The sequence below is a fragment of the Myxine glutinosa genome, chromosome 8, assembly GCF_964187855.1.
Source record: "Myxine glutinosa chromosome 8, kmMyxGlut1.1, whole genome shotgun sequence".
In the NCBI taxonomy this organism is placed as follows: Eukaryota; Metazoa; Chordata; class Myxini; order Myxiniformes; family Myxinidae; genus Myxine; species Myxine glutinosa.
Window position 1 is genome coordinate 13,431,624 of NC_136268.1, and position 17,723 is coordinate 13,449,346.

At 50.2% G+C, this 17,723-nt stretch overlaps 1 protein-coding gene across 1 annotated transcript in view; it reads right to left on the reverse strand.

Moving 5' to 3' along the window:
• The window catches only part of LOC137432197 (xanthine dehydrogenase/oxidase-like), a 289,186-nt gene that overhangs the window by 116,867 nt on the left and 154,596 nt on the right, over positions 1–17,723 (reverse strand). The window contains exons 13-15 of the mRNA XM_078782947.1: positions 10,759–10,852; positions 10,131–10,240; positions 5,424–5,608 (exon numbers count right to left, since the gene is read on the reverse strand). Of these exons, the coding sequence (XP_078639073.1) occupies positions 5,424–5,608; positions 10,131–10,240; positions 10,759–10,852 (389 nt within the window). The remainder of the gene's footprint in view (positions 1–5,423; positions 5,609–10,130; positions 10,241–10,758; positions 10,853–17,723) is intronic.

Here is a 17,723-nt window from a genome sequence, read left to right on the forward strand (position 1 = left end):
CCAACTGTCATCCCGGAGGCTGGCCCTGAGAGCAGCTTTCATAGAGCGATGGAACCTCTCACACAATCCATTAGCCTGGGGATGATATGCAGTGGTGCGATGGAGCTTTTCCCCCAACCCCATGGCAACAGCACCCCAGAGCTCTGAAGTGAACTGGGGCCCCCTGTCTGAAGAGATGTCCGAGGGGGCGCCAAAACGGGCAACCCAAGTGCTGATGAACGCCCGGGCCACATCGGCGGACGTTGTAGATGTGAGCGGGATGGCCTCTGGCCACCTGGTGGTCCTATCGACCATCGTGAGGAGGTGGGCGAATCCCCGCGAGGGGGGGAGGGGCCCTACCAGGTCCACGTTAACATGGTCAAACCGTCGCTTGGGCACTGTGAATGGCGCCAATGGGGTCTGGGAATGGCGATGCACCTTTGAGCGTTGGCACTCGACGCAGGTGTTGGCCCAGTCACGCACAACTTTACTGAGCCCGTGCCAAACGAACTTCGCCACCTCAATGGGGTAACCCCCATAATTATTGTTATTACGGGTACGCTGTTGTTATTACGGATTACGGTTATTACGGATTATGCCATAATTATTGAGGCATAATCCTCAATGGATTATGCCTCAATGGGGTAACCCCCACACTACACGTTACATGCTACAGGGTGTTACACTCGTGGGGTGGATTGTTTAATGATTGTACACTCGTGGGGCTGGGCTTGCAATGACGAGAAGCTGTGATGGTTTGGGGTGTTCTTATGTGAAATTCCGGGCTGGCTGTGAAACCAGATTTGCTCTTTTCCTTCTTCCTTCCCTTTCGACTTTATTTTTATTCGTTTGTTAAAAAACAAACAAAGATCTTCCTTATCGGCCTTCTCCCTCCCACCGAAGCTCTACATAATTGAATAGAGAAAGAAACTCTAGCAAGGAAAAAAAGAAAAAGAAAAAAGAAGGGCGAAAGAGGAGGAAGAAGAGTGTGTCGGGTCGGTGGAGAAAGGTGAAAACGAACGCAGCACGTACGGTCCAAGTTTTGATGAGAAACTCGGCCTGTGTGAGCTTTTTGAAGATTTGATTAATCTCTCTGAGGGCTGCCTGTTGGAGGGACAGTCGGTGCAGGAGATGTTTGGGTGGAGGAGGGTTTTCTCGGTGCACGTGGGATCGTGAGGAAAAAGTGGGAGAGGGAGCAGAAGCTTTTGCTCCTCATCAAGTTTTCCCTGAGCCGGCCGGAGGCAACGTGCGGTTTCATGGTCTTGCAGGAACTGCTAGGGGCAAGTCATTCATGGAGTTTGAGGACACCCACTGAGAAAGAGTAGAGTGGAGGGGAGGCGCCACCCTCGGGACAAGTGGCTGGGGCGAGGCAGCCAGGACGCCATCTGAAACAGGCCTGAATTCCCTTCCCCTCCTATCCTCCCCTCCCCCTCTTCCCCTCTCCCTTCTTCCCCCCTCCTCAACCTACCCCCTCCAATTCCTTTATATCCTGGCGAATATTTCTTTGTTATTTTGCTTCCCTCTCCCTCCCCTTTGGGATTAGCTAGGCTAGGGATACCGGGTGGGTCGTTTAATTGTCTTGTCTGTTTTGTCTTGGCACCTGTCTGTCCTTTAATTACTTGATCTTTGCCGCTGCATATCAGCGGGATTTCTTTTTCTTATGATTTATCTTTTCCTTGGTGTTGTACCCAGTGTTTTTTTCTTCATTCTGAGTAAAGGATTTGCATTTATTCCCCTCTTTTGAATTTGCATTGGATATCTCGATTGACATACTGTGTGTTGAATTATTTTTATGGGGGGGGGGGGGGGGGGGGGGTGGGGTAAAATTGCGTTAGCATTTGGATGGTAACTTCGCCCGGTCACTTCTGCCTGCTCATGACCCACCCATGGGGAACGTATTGGTCTCCCGAGCACATCGATTAGGATCTCCGGAGCAATAGGCAGTACCCTGAGCCCTTCACACAATGGCCAGGTCGTAACAAGTGTAAACACTACACGTTACATGCTACACATTACACATTATACGCTACATGTTACACACTACATCCTACTCGTTACAAGGTACATGTTGCATGTGACATGCTACACACTACATGCTACAAGTTACATGGTACAAACTGCACGTTACATGCTATAGGGTACACTCTACACGTTACACGCTACACGTTAGATGCTAAAAGCTACAAGCTACACGTTATGCGCTACACATTACACGTGACACACTATACGGTACATGTTACACTACATGCTATATGTTACATGGTTCACGCATCACAGTACATGCTACAGGTTACACGGTACACACTACATGCTACACACTACACGTTTGCGAAGATAATTTCGGTCAATCCACCTTCAGAACTCCAGGTGATGGAAGCAAATTAAGTCGCTGCATCCTTTGTCATATGACCGCCGCAACACAGGAACATGTTCCCTTGGGAAGTTTACCTTTTTTTTGTTTCCTTTTTTTTTGTACTAGATCGAGCCTCATGTAAGAGCTAACATTAACCACAAAAAGACAGACTGACACATAAAACATAAGAAAAAGGGAGTGGGCGACAAGATGGGGAGAGAGAGAGGGAAGCACACAACTACAACATTTGAGAGCAGGAACATCGTGAGATCTGTGGGAGAGGGAGGGTTTGGAGGGAGGAGGCACGGGAAGGAGGTGGGGGGGGGGGGAGGGTGCGAGAGGTATAAAACACATGGACACTGCTAGGACTTCCAGGAAAGAAGTCGGAATTTCAAAAAAGTGGATCTGGGGTGAATTAACGGGGGTAGAAAAGATCAAGGTTTTGGATGGGGGAAGACAAGAGATGGTGGTGAACAGCTGTTTTAAAGACCTGGAGGGAGGAGTGGGATTGAATATAGTGAGGGAGTTTGTTCCAGAGGCGGGAGAAAACAGGAATGAAAGAGTGAAGGTGAGCAGAGAGCCTTGATTTTGGCAGTTTAACCATAAGAGGGTTGCTGGCAGATATTGTGCGACCTGTCGGAATATTTGGGGGGCATAGCACAGACAGAGATGGGGGAGCAAGGCCGGAGAGGAGTCGGTAGAAGACAGAAAGACCACCTACCTGCCTGCAGTGAGTGAGTGAAAGGCCCTCGGAGTTAGCTTCATCGCGGGAGATTCCAATGATTCTGAACGCTTTGGTTTCAACAGCGTGAAGCCGAGATAGGTGTGAGGCAGGAGCACCAGCCCAGAGGGGAGAGAAGTATTCCATTGAGCTGCGGATGAAAGCCTTGTATGTGGTGAGGAGCTCAGGTGTGTCAAGGAAGGACTTCGCACGAAGGAGGATGCCCATGCCCAGTCGGTGACTGACTTTGGAGGCCAGTTTGGAAATGTGGTTTTCCCAGGAAAGATCATGGCAGATAGTGAGACCCAAAAGCTTGAGTGACGGAACTTCTTGGAGAGGACTGTTCAGAAAGTAGATGGGAGGGTTTTCCAGACGATCTTTTTCGAGAGACATAGCAAGAGTGTGAGATTTATCAGGATTGAAAGACATGTTCCACTTGCTTGACCAGTCAGTGATTTTGTCCAGGTCTACACAGAGTGCGGAGGCTGCAGACTGCCGATCGGAGGGATGAGGTATGGAGCGGCAGAGCATTGTTGATACAGCAGAAGCAGCATGTCCAGAGTAGAATGACCTGGTCTGAATCCAAATTGATGATCCGAGATCAAGCCATTGGAGAAGAGGAATGCAGAGAGTGGATTCATCAGCAAAGAGATAGAGAGGATTTTCCAGAGAGTCAGAGAGATCATTGATGAAGACCAGAAAAAGCACAGGGCCCAGAACACTGCCTTGGGGAACTCCCACCTGAACAGGAAGGGGAGATGAGAGAAATCTATTCAGGGCCACACGTTGACGACGACCAGAGAGGAAGTCCGCAAGCCATGTGTGGAGATTTCCATGGATACCATAGGAGGAGAGTTTGTTGAGCAGAGTGGGGTGCCAGACCGTATCGAAGGCACGTGATATGTCAAGGGAGACAGCTCTGATTTCCTGTTTGGCATTGAGGACCACCATCCAATGATGAGACAGCAGAAGCAACATGTCCAGAGTAGAATGACCTGGTCTGAAACCAAATTGATGATCAGAGATCAAGCCATTGGAGAAGAGGAAAGCTTTGATATCCGAAGCTAAGATGGATTCCATGACTTTGCTGATAATTGGGAGAAGGCTGATTGGTCTGTAGTTGCAAGGATCTGTTTTTGCACCTTTTTGTGTAAAGCGGTGATGTTTGCCGATTTCCAAGATTATGGCAGATGACCTTGAGCAAAAGAGAGGGTGAAGAGAATAGAGAGAGGGAGTGAAAGAGCAGAAGAAGAAATTGTCATACTTGATTTGTATTGTATTTTGTATTGTCAATCAGGTCATTCCTACTGGGAAGTAATGTCATCTATCTATAATTCCAGTAATCTCTGTGTGTGTGTCTGTCTGTGTGTTTGTCTGTGACCGCTGTTTCTCGACAACCACGGGTCCGATATACTTGAAACTTGCCAGGTATATTGCTGGGGACCCGAGGATGTGCCTTTTCAAGGTTTCATATTAATCGGACAATTACTTACCGAGATATGTCCAAAAAACGCTTCAACCAATCAGAGAGCAGCGAGCTATCACGTGTGCCGAACGTGGCGATCAGACTCTGCCTCGGACGGCACATTTGACAGCGTATTCATTTATTTCACGTTGGAAAACTATGTTGCCGTTAAACTATGTTTTAAAACGAATTCAAACTGCGATTAAATTAAAACGATTCATCCTAACTGCGATTTGCGAACTTCCGGACAGTGACGACTGTCCGGCAGCACGCTTTCCGGCATCCAATCACAGAACGCTTTGTTGCGTAGGCGTGGCCGATGTGAGACGAGCGGAGCTGAGCGCGTTACGAGCTGACCGCCATTACGGTACGTAATTCGATTTCTTATGCGCATTATTTCTCCCAATTCATTCATCTCCCAATTTCTCCCAATTCAATTCGTATCACTAATAAAAACGAATTTGCGATTCATTCGCTTTCCTGCGCGTTTGTGCACGCGATGGCGATTGCTTTACCAAACTCCGGAAGCCGTTCGCTTTGGACCAAACCATTGCATGAGGGGGGGGTTCTGTGGTCGTTGCGAATGGACCAAACCATTCATGTAAATAGAGGGGGGGGATTGTCACTGTACTCGCAAGCCGTTCGCCGTTCGCTTTGGCGTTGCGAATGAACCAAACCATTTCATGTAAATAGAGGGGGGGGGGATATAATTTTAGATAGATATATAGTACGGGCATATATATAGTACGGGCATGCCCTAGTACTTGAAATTCCCCTTGAATCTCCACATTCATCAATTCGTTCAAAGATGTATTTACTGTTTAGTAAATCACAAACTGAAACAGACAAAATCAATTTTATAAACAAAGATGACAAGACACTTGAGTACATAAAGGCATACTCACTTTCCATTAAGTAAGCTGGTTGTTCTTGCTGCAGTGAGAGTCCGATTTCCCATCCCTCCAAAAGCCATTTCCAGTTCTGTTACCCGGCTTGTCTCAAGACAGAACCTCGCCCGCATGGCAGCGTTCACTATAGCCATGTCGTCCTCTCTGCGCTGTCCTTGCTTGAATGCCATCAAAAACTCCAGCTGGGACAACACAGGAACATGTTATCTGCAGGTGATCATCAAAAACTCCAGCTGGGACAACACAGGAACATGTTATCTGCAGGTGATCATCAAAAACTCCAGAAGGGACAACACAGGAACATGTTATCTGCAGGTGATCATCAAAAACTCCAGCTGGGACAACACAGGAACATGTTATCTGCAGGTGATCATCAAAAACTCCAGCTGGGACAACACAGGAACATGTTATCTGCAGGTGATCATCAAAAACTCCAGCTGGGACAACACAGGAACATGTTATCTGCAGGTGATCATCAAAAACTCCAGAAGGGACAACACAGGAACATGTTATCTGCAGGTGATCATCAAAAACTCCAGAAGGGCCAACACAGGAACATGTTATCTGCAGGTGATCATCAAAAACTCCAGAAGGGCCAACACAGGAACATGTTATCTGCAGGTGATCATCAAAAACTCTAGTTGGGACAACACAGGAACATGTTATCTGCAGGTGATCATCAAAAACTCCAGCTGGGACAACACAGGAACATGTTATCTGCAGGTTATCATCAAAAACTCCAGCTAGGACAACACAGGAACATGTTATCTGCAGGTGATCATCAAAACCTCCAGCTGGGACAACACAGGAACATGGTATCTGCAGGTGATCATCAAAAACTCCAGCTGGGACAACACAGGAACATGTTATCTGCAGGTGATCATCAAAACCTCCAGCTGGGACAACACAGGAACGTGGTATCTGCAGGTGATCATCAAAAACTCCAGTTGGGACAACACAGGAACATGTTATCTGCAGGTGATCATCAAAAACTCCAGCTGGGACAACACAGGAACATGTTATCTGCAGGTGATCATCAAAAACTCCAGCTGGGACAACACAGGAACGTGGTATCTGCAGGTGATCATCAAAAACTCCAGTTGGGACAACACAGGAACATGTTATCTGCAGGTGATCATCAAAAACTTCAGCTGGGACAACACAGGAGAATGTTATCTGCAGTTGATCATCAAAAACTTCAGCTGGGACAACACAGGAACATGTTATCTGCAGGTGATCATCAAAAACTCCAGCTGGGACAACACAGGAACATGGTATCTGCAGGTGATCATCAAAAACTCCAGCTGGGACAACACAGGAACATGTTATCTGCAGGTTATCATCAAAAACTCCAGCTGGGACAACACAGGAACATGTTATCTGCAGGTTATCATCAAAAACTCCAGCTGGGACAACACAGGAAGATGGTATCTGCAGGTGATCATCAAAAACTCCAGCTGGGACAACACAGGAACATGTTATCTGCAGGTGATCATCAAAAACTCCAGCTGGGACAACACAGGAACATGCTATCTGCAGGTGATCATCAAAAACTCCAGCTGGGACAACACAGGAACATGCTATCTGCAGGTGATCATCAAAAACTCCAGCTGGGACAACACAGGAACATGTTATCTGCAGGTGAATACATCGATAATGAACGCACTTCTCAACTATTTGCATCGTAACAGCAAAATGCGTTAAAAATCTGACTAAACTGGAAAATATAATTGGATGTGAATTAATCCATGTATGTATGTGCTTCCACCCACATTAGATGTCAACACACCGTTACAACTGTTCATAATTAAAGGTCACAGGAAAGATTAAAGGACAGATGAGAGAGGGAATGAGGCAGAAAAGAAAGAAAAGTAGAAGAGAGACAACATCAGTTGCTTATAACTTGGGTTCTGGTCTAAGTTACCTCGCGAGAGTACAGGATGTGTATTGAGATACGGACTTCGTTATCTTTGGCCTATATATGTTACCTCACGAGAGTATGGGATGTGTATTGAGATATGGACTTCGTTATCTTTGGCCTATATCTAAGTTACCTCGCGAGAGTACAGGATGTGTATTGAGATACGGACTTCGTTATCTTTGGCCTATATATGTTACCTCGCGAGAGTATGGGATGTGTATTGAGATATGGACTTCGTTATCTTTGGCCTATATCTAAGTTACCTCGCGAGAGTACAGGATGTGTATTGAGATACGGACTTCGTTATCTTTGGCCTATATATGTTACCTCACGAGAGTATGGGATGTGTATTGAGATATGGACTTCGTTATCTTTGGCCTATATCTAAGTTACCTCGCGAGAGTACGGGATGTGTATTGAGATGAGGACTTCGTTATCTTTGGCCTATATCCAAGTTACCTCGCGAGAGTATGGGATGTGTATTGAGATATGGACTTCGTTATCTTTGGCCTATATATAAGTTACCTCGCGAGAGTATGGGATGTGTATTGAGATGAGGACTTCGTTATCTTTGACTTATATCCAAGTTACCTCGCGAGAGTATGGGATGTGTATTGAGATACGGACTTCGTTATCTTTGGCCTATATATAAGTTACCTCGCGAGAGTACGGGATGTGTATTGAGATGAGGACTTCGTTATCTTTGGCCTATATCCAAGTTACCTCGCGAGAGTATGGGATGTGTATTGAGATATGGACTTCGTTATCTTTGGCCTATATATAAGTTACCTCGCGAGAGTATGGGATGTGTATTGAGATGAGGACTTCGTTATCTTTGGCCTATATCCAAGTTACCTCGCGAGAGTATGGGATGTGTATTGAGATATGGACTTCGTTATCTTTGGCCTATATATAAGTTACTTCGCGAGAGTATAATAATAATAATAATACATTTATTTTATATAGCGCTTTTCAAGAAGCCCAAAGACGCTTTGACAGAGTACCAAAAACAAGTGCAAAAAGACAAAAATCAATAGGTAAATTATAATCAAAGCAAAAGGAGGGAGAAGGAGAAGAGATAGTCAGGGGTTAAATGCTGTGGGTTAAATGTTGAATGCAGAGTTGAACAGGTGGGTCTTGAGTGATGTTTTGAATGTGGTGAGTGAGGAGGAGTCTCTGATGGTGTGAGGTAGTGAGTTCCAGAGGGTGGGAGCAGCGATGGAGAAGGCCCTGTCCCCCCAGGATCTGAATTTGGTCCGGATGGGGGGGGGGGGGGGTCATTTGGTTGGTACCAGCAGAGCGGAGGTTTCGGGTGGGAGTGTGTCTGGAGAGGAGGTCAGCCAGGTCGGATGGGGCCAGGTTATGGAGGGCTTTGTAGGTCAAGAGGAGGCTTTTGTACTGGATTCTCTGGGGGATGGGGAGCCAGTGAAGCTTGTAAAGGACGGGGGTGATGTGGTCACGGGTCCGGGAATGGGTGAGTAGACGGGCAGCGGAGTTCTGAATGTATTGGAGTTTATTGGTGATTGTTGAGGGTGAACCATAGAGGAGACTGTTGCAGTAGTCCAGACGGGAAGTGATGAAGGCGTGGATGAGGGTTTCTGCAGCCGTGGAGGAGAGGGATGGACGGAGACGGGCGATGTTTTTCAGGTAAAAGAAGGCTGTCTTTGTGATCTGTTTAGTGTATTTGTCGAAGGAGAGGGTTTGGTCAAAGATGATGCCAAGATTCCGGATGTGAGGGGAGGTGGATACTGGGAAACCGTCGATGTTGAGGGCAAAGTTATGGGTGGATTTGGTGAGCGTTTTTATGGGATGTGTATTGAGATGAGGACTTCGTTATCTTTGGCCTATATCCAAGTTACCTCGCGAGAGTACGGGATGTGTATTGAGATGAGGACTTCGTTATCTTTGGCCTATATCCAAGTTACCTCGCGAGAGTACGGGATGTGTATTGAGATACGGACTTCGTTATCTTTGGCCTATATCCAAGTTACCTCGCGAGAGTACGGGATGTGTATTGAGATACGGACTTCGTTATCTTTGGCCTATATCCAAGTTACCTCGCGAGAGTATGGGATGTGTATTGAGATATGGACTTCGTTATCTTTGGCCTATATCTAAGTTACCTCGTGAGAGTACGGGATGTGTATTGAGATGATGACTTCGTTATCTTTGGCCTATATCCAAGTTACCTCACGAGAGTATGGGATGTGTATTGAGATACGGACTTCGTTATCTTTGGCCTATATCTAAGTTACCTCACGAGAGTACAGGATGTGCATGGAGATGAGGACTTCGTTATCTTTGGCCTCGGTCTAAGTTACCTCACGAGAGTACGGGATGTGTATAGAGATAAGGACTTCGTTATCTTTGGCCTAGGTCTAGGTTACCTCACGAGAGTATGGGATGTGTATTGAGATACGGACTTCATTATCTTTGGCCTAGATCCAAGTTACCTCGCGAGAGTACGGGATGTGTATTGAGATACGGACTTCGTTATCTTTGGCCTATATATAAGTTACCTCGCGAGAGTATGGGATGTGCATGGAGATGAGGACTTCGTTATCTTTGGCCTCGGTCTAAGTTACCTCATGAGAGTATGGGCTGTGCATGGAGATGAGGACTTCGTTATCTTTGGCCTATATATAAGTTACCTCGCGAGAGTACGGGATGTGTATAGAGATGAGGACTTCGTTATCTTTGGCCTCGGTCTAAGTTACCTCGCGAGAGTACGGGATGTGTATTGAGATGAGGACTTCGTTATCTTTGGCCTATATCGAAGTTACCTCACGAGAGTATGGGATGTGTATTGAGATGAGGACTTCGTTATCTTTGGTTGCAGTTGAGCGGTAACTAGTGAAGAAATCCTGAGTCATTTGGAGAGTTCTTGATCCATCTAAAGTAAAAGAAAGATACCAAGCACAAATGTAAAGTTTCTGATATTAAAAATGCATTTCACTCATTGACATCAACTTAATCTCCATCCTGACCAAACCTTCTTTCATTATCCACCCCATTAATTATCTTTTATCTGCATTCATTTGTTCCTCTTTTTCCGACCTGTGGAATCACAACTTCCACATTCCTTTCAATCTCAATCTTCGCTTCAGGCATTCAAGACACCTGTTTACCACCATCTTAGATCATCCTCTTTATTTTCCAGGTTTTCCTACCTGAGAGTTTCCTTCTGTATCCATCTTGTCCACCCCATGCATCCTCCCATAATTCCTCCCACATCCCTTATTTGTTCAAGCCTCTCTCTATTTTGTCCCTCAACCCTGCTGTTACTCCCCCATATTTCTACTGTTCCTTTTGTTCTGTTGTGCCTTGATCTACCTCTTACACAAGCCTTGACAATGTGTACAAACAGGTATTTTACAATCACTATATTGGGGCATCACTCAGGTGAATCACCAATGGAGGAGAAGGTCAGGGAAGTCCGGCTGGCCAGCAATAGAGGGTTCAGGTCAGATAAAGGACTTGCAGTCATGATGTTTCCTCCAATTGCCTGTTTCCATCACAAAATAATAAATACATTAAACCTAATAAAAACAAGTTATTATTATTATTGTTACTAGTGTGACTCGGCACGCTCAGCGCGCCTCACCACACGTCGTTTCAGAGGGGTGGGCATCTTTGACCATTTCGGTGTCTTTTGGGTTTAATGGTGTTTTGGGTCTTCAAGGACATTTGGGTCTTCAGGGTCTTTTGGATCCTCCAGACCTTTAAGGGTATTTTGGGTCTTTGAGGTGTTTTGGGTCTTCAGGGTCTTTTGGGTCTTTGGTGTCTTCAGAGGCTTTTGGGTCTTAAGGGTCTTCGGTGTCTTTTGGGTCATTGGGGTCTTCAGGGGCTTTTGGGTGTTAAGGTTCTTTTGGTTCTTCTTGGTCTTTAAGGGTCTTCGGGGTCTTTTGGGTATTTTTGGTCTTCGGGGTATTTTTGGTCTTCAGGGTCTTTTGGGTCTTCGGGATCTTTTTAGTCTCGGTCTTTTTGGTCTTCCGGGTGTTTTGGGTATTCGGGGGCATTTTGGGTATTCGGGGTGTTTTGGGTCTTCGGGGTCTTTTGGGTATTTTGGGTGTTTTGGGTCTTCGGGGTGTTTTGGGTCTTCGGGGTGTTTTGGGTCTTCAGGGTGTTTTGGGTGTTCAAGGTGTTTTGGGTCTTCGGGGTGTTTTAGGTCTTTCGGTATTCAGGAGCTTTTTGAGCCTCAGGGCCTTGAAGGGTATTTTGGGTCTTTGGGGCCCTTGGTGGTCTGAAGGGTCTTGGGGGAATTAAAGGGTCATCAAAGGTCTGAGGGGTCTCAGCAGTCTTTATGCAATTAAGAGGGTTAATTCAGAGGGTGGTAATTTTATTTGAAGAAGAAGACGTTTCCGTCGCATATAAACATACATACATAGCAACATAACGACATACAAACGACATACGTTTGCTCTATTATAATAAGACTAGTGGGGTCACCCGTGGGAATCCCACGGGCATGGACGTGTGTGACATTTCGACATATTGAGTTAGATCTAACTAACTGTATGCATCTATGCATCTATGCTGCACCTGCACATTCAGTTTCACAAAATGGTTACTGGCAATTTATCAGATGCACAAATGATGTAATCTGCACAATGTATTTACTTCTGATAACATGTGAATGCATGTGCGTGCACACCCATACACACATATACACACACAAACACACGTACACCCACACACATATATATACACACATACATCCACACACACACGTACACCCACACACATATATACACACACATACATCCACACACGTGTACACACACATACACATCTCGTTTTTTCATTTCTGTTCCTCACAATTTTGTCTCTCTCTTATTCACACACACACACACACACACACACACACACACACACACACACACACACACACACACACACACACACACACACACACACACACACACACACACACACACACACACACACACGCACGCCTGGTGATGGCTTAGCGGTTAGGGTGCCGGCTTGGGGATCCTCGGATCCTGGGTTCGAATCCCGGTCGATCGCTGAATTAACGCCAGGGGGTTGACTCAGCCTGTCATCCTTACGAGGTCGGCAAATTGAGTACCAGCTTGCTGGGATGAATGATCACGGTGTGTACCCCGATTTAGAATAGGTACACCGTATCCCTGCGCATCCTAAGAGCGTGACCAAGGGTTGGCGTCAGGAAGGGCATCCGGCCATAAAAACATTGCCCCAAAACAGGGAACCATGACTGTCATGGGGCCCGCAAGGCTAACCCCTGCTCTAGCGGGGAAAATTGCCTTAAAACGATCATTCATTCACACACACATATATATATATATATATATATATATATATATATATATATATATATATATATATATATATATATACATATATATATATATATATATATATATATACACATGTATACATGCAGACACATACATATATATATATATTGTAACGAATTTGAGAAGTGTAACGGTTTTGAGAAGGGTAACGGTTTTGAGAAGTGTAACAATTTTGGAGAAAGTGTAACGAATGTGAAAAGTATGGTTTTGTTGTGTGTAACACCCTCGTAATGTAAATAATGGTCGCAGCCGTCCTCCTAGTTAATTCCATGAAACTTACACACAGGCCACGATATATCTTTTTAAATAGTTTATTTCCTTATTCTATGTAGGCTAAATATGTGTTTCCCACTAGATTGACTCTGCATTGTATCAAACGAAATAAGCGTAGGCCCCTTTCAATTTCCCCAATCATCTCCGCTCTCCAAAGTTCCTTTCAAAAGCGGTGCGAGTGGTGTTCAATCCCGCAAGCCGCCATTGCCCATGTGCTCATCACGGAGAAGAGGGGGGTAGGAGCCGCCAACTCACAGGCGTGGCACGTCGTCATGATCAAAGGAGGAATCGGACAGCCCTAACAGCCAACCAGCACCGCGGTTAGCGACCCGGTAGGCGTGCCCTCGCAGCCGGCGGCTTGATTCCGCCCCGAGTAATAAAAGCGACTGGAAGGGACTGCTTCGAGAGATGCCATAGGAGATGACATGAGAGATGAGCTGTGAGCTGAGCTGTGAGCTGTGAGATGAGAGACGCTCCAAACCAAAAAGGAGAGGTACTTGGAGAGGAAACAAGCTTTGGAGAGACGCGCTGAGAGGAGGGAGACGGCTCCACCAGAAGGAGAGGAGCAGGTGTGACCGAGCCAGCGCGTGACGTCCACAGCATCAGCAGCGTCGACGCGACCGAGGGTTTTCCCGCCAAAAACGCGAAGAATTGGGAGCTGCTACCTCCAGCCCTGCCGGTTGCAGGGACCTGACCCTGCCTCCCTCTCCAGCAACCCACCTCCGCCATTCCTGCCTGCAATATCCCCCGTGTAAGTGTGAACGTCGTCTGTCCTAATCGTTGTCCTGGGGTTAAGTAAATTGAATAGTATAAGCTAACGATTCACTGTGTGACTGCTTCTTCCATCCATTGCTTGTAAATAACTTTGGTCGCTCCTTCTTTTTGCTTGGGTGTGTATAATAAATCTGTTCTTCCTCCGTACTCTGTCTTCTTCTCTTTTCCTTCTCTTTCGGTCGCTTTAGAGGTTTCCAAATTGAATATCTGTGGTGCGATCTGGTCAACGTTGGGGGAGTCGGGCCAATCGGGGATCCTGTAACGGTCGCGGTGGACCATCCGCTCGGCCCATCATAACATCTAAACCGCGATCCGTAACAATATATATATATATATATATATATATATATATAAATATATATATATATATATATATATATATATATATATTATATATTATATATATATATATATATACACACATGAAGCGCGGTGCTGCACGCGCTAAGGCTTACGAAAAGATCAAGCGGACAACGCGGTTCATAACAAAAGAGTCTTTATTAAAAGAACTCAAACTGCAGCACTGGTCTCTCCGGGCTGCGCGCCCCGTGTATATCCTGAGGCCACGCCTCTCTCTCGGGCGTGGCCCATCCCCACTTGGTGTGCGGGGTGATGTCACCACACCAGTGCTTTCGTGTCCGCCACACGCCCCCCCCCCCCCCCCCACCCAGAATCCCCGCGCACCTGAAGGGTCAGTTTGCGGGGCAAACGGATGACCCGGCCGAAGCGCCCTCTGGCGACTGGCGGCGTCTGGGATGCAGGGATGCCATCTGGGATGCCTCCGGCTGCCCCTGGGATGGGTGCAGGACCGGGGGGTGGCGTGGCGGCAGGGCTAGGCAGTGCCGGGGGACCGCCCGCAGGGGGGCGGCCCCGAAGCGGGGGCCGGGCCACTGGCGGTGGGTGGTCAACGTTGAGGTGGGCCGGCTTGAGGCGGTCCACAGAAACGCGGTCAGGAGTACCGCCGATGTCCAGGGTGAAGTGCTTCACCCCGGTCTCCAGCACGCGGAAAGGCCTGTCGTACGGGGGCCGCAGTGGTGTCCGGTGGGCATCGTGGCGGACGAAGACGTATGCCGCCATGCGAAGCTCCGGGGCGACGTGCGTCGGTGGGTGCCCGTGGTGTGCCGTTGGCACCGGGGCGAACCTCTGGGCGGTCTCCTGCAGAGCGGAGCGCTGATGTGCCGCGGACCATGGTGCCGTGGAGTCGGGGAGGAACTCGCCCGGCACCCGCAGCGGTTGCCCGAAGACCAACTCCGCCGCGGATGCACGCAGGTCATCCTTGGGCGCCGTCCGGAGGCCCAGCAGGACCCAGGGGAGCCTGTCGACCCAGCCGCCATCGCGGAGGGTGGCCCGGAGCGCGGGCTTCAATGAGCGGTGGAATAGCTCGCACAGGCCGTTAGCCTGGGGGTGGTAGGCCGTGGTTCGGTGCAGCTGGACCCCGAGCCCCCGCGCGACCGCCCCCCAGAGCTCCGAGGTGAACTGGGGGCCGCGGTCGGACGAGATGTCTGAGGGGGCACTGAACCGGGCGACCCAGGTGGCGATGAACGCTTGCGCGACGTCCGCCGCCGTCATCGACGCCAAGGGCACGGCCTCCGGCCACCGGGTGGTGCGGTCCACCATGGTGAGGACGTGGGTGAAACCCCGCGAGGGGGGCAGAGGTCCCACCAGGTCCACGTGGACATGGTCAAACCGGCGTTCCGGCACCGTAAACGGGGCCAACGGGGCCTGGGTGTGCCGGTGCACCTTGGCGCGCTGGCACGCGAGGCACGTCCTGGCCCAGCCGCGGACGGCCTTCCGGAGGCCATGCCAGACGAATTTGTCGGCGATCAACCTTTGGGAGGCCCTCGCGCCCGGGTGGGACAGGCCGTGGATGGCATCAAACACTTGGCGCTGCCAGCCCGCGGGCACGATGGGGCGAGGCCGCCCGAGGGAGACGTCGCACAAGAGAGCCGTGCCCGCGCCGTCGAACGGCACCTCGGTGACGCGGAGGCCCATGACGGCGGTCCGCAAGGCCTGGACGTCGGGGTCAGCGGCCTGGTCCGCTGCCATCCGGGCATAGTCAATGCCGAGGTGGACTGCATGGGCGACGGACCGGGAAAGGCAATCCGCCACCGGGTTGTCCTTCCCCGTGACGTGCCGGATGTCCGTCGTGCACTCGGACACAGCCGAGAGGTGACGCTGCTGCCGGGCCGACCACGGCTCGGTGACCTTGCCCATCGCGAAGACCAGCGGCTTGTGGTCGACGAAGGCCGTGAACGCACGGCCCTCGAGCAGATGGCGGAAGTGCCTGACCGCCAAGTGAAGCCCGAGCAACTCGCGGTCGAAGGTACTGTAACGGCGTTCGGGCGGGCGAAGCTGCCGGCTAAAGAATGCCAGCGGTTGCCAAGCTCCACGCACCCATTGCTCGTGCACCGCACCCACCGCGTAGTCCGAGGCGTCGGTGGTGAGGGCGATCGGTGCATCGGGCGCCGGGTGCACGAGCATGGTGGCGTTAGCCAAGGCGAGCTTCACGCCCGTGAACGCCGCGTCCATCTGCTCGGGCCAGGTAACGTCGCCTTTGCCCGGCTTACCTCGGAGAGCTTCGTGCAGGGGGCGCAGGAGCTGGGCGATACGGGGCAGGAACCGATGGTAAAAGTTCACCATGCCCAGGAACTCCTGCAGCCCCCTGATCGTGCGGGGGCGCGGAAACCTCTTCACCGCCTCCACCTTGGCCGGCAGGGGGACGGCTCCGTGCCTGGTGACGCGGTGCCCCAGAAAATCGATTTCGGCGACGCCGAACCGGCACTTTGCGGGGTTCACAATCAGGCCATGCTGGCCCAAGCGTTCGAAGAGCGTGCGGAGGTGGTGTTGGTGCTCTTCGCGGGACGCGCTGGCGACGAGGATATCGTCCAGGTAGACGTATACAAAATCCAAGTCGCGCAGGACGCTGTCCATCAGCCGCTGGAACGCCTGAGCCGCATTCTTCAGACCGAAGGGCATCCGCAGGAATTCGAAGATTCCGAACGGCGTGATGACCGCCGTCTTCGGGACGTCCTCCGGCCTGACGGGGACCTGATGGTAGCCGCGTATGAGGTCCACCTTCGAGAAGAAGGACATGCCCGCCAAACGGGCGGAAAAGTCCTGAATGTGGGGGACGGGGTAGCGGTCGGGGGTGGTGGCGTCATTGACACGGCGATAGTCCCCGCACGGTCGCCATCCCCCGCCGGGCTTCGGCACGATGTGCAGCGGCGACGCCCAAGCACTCTCCGAGCGCCGAACGATGCCGAGTCGCTCCAGGGTAGCGAACTCCGCTTTTGCTACCGCCAGCTTCGTCGGCTTGAGGCGGCGTGCCCGGGCGTAGACCGGTGGCCCGACGGTGGGGATGTGATGGGCCACCCCGTGCTTGATCGCCCCCGCCAAGAAGGTGGGCCGCGTGAGGGCCGGGAAGCCGGCGAGGAGGTGGGTGAATTTGTCCGCTGCCGGAAGCGTACAGATTAACGTGGCCGGAACCGAACCGTTCAGCAGGCCGCTTGGCAAGCTGCTCGGTGAGCCGCTCAGTGAGCTGCTCGACGAGCTGGGCAGCGCACAAGCGAGCGAGCTGAACGTCTCGGCCTGGACAAGACGTCTGTGCTTTACGTCGACCAGGAGCCCATTGGCGCACAGGAAGTCCGCGCCAAGCAATGCCATGGGCACGTCGGCGGTGACGAACGACCATCGGAAAACCTGCCCTTCAAACCGCAGAGAGAGGCAGCGTTTTCCGTACGTACGGATAGGCGTCCCGTTCACGGCAAGCAGCGCGGGGCCCCCGCCCGCGGCGTGCTTGTCCGACGTACCGGCAGGAACGACACTCACCTGCGCTCCTGTGTCGCACAGGTAACGGCGCCCGGATAAGGTGTCCGTTATGAACAGCAGGCTGCTTGAACGGCCAGCGCTCATTGCCACTATCGAGCGCCGGCCCGGGCGTTTCCCGACCTGTTGAAGGAGCATGGCGGATGACACTGTCGAGCCTCGTGG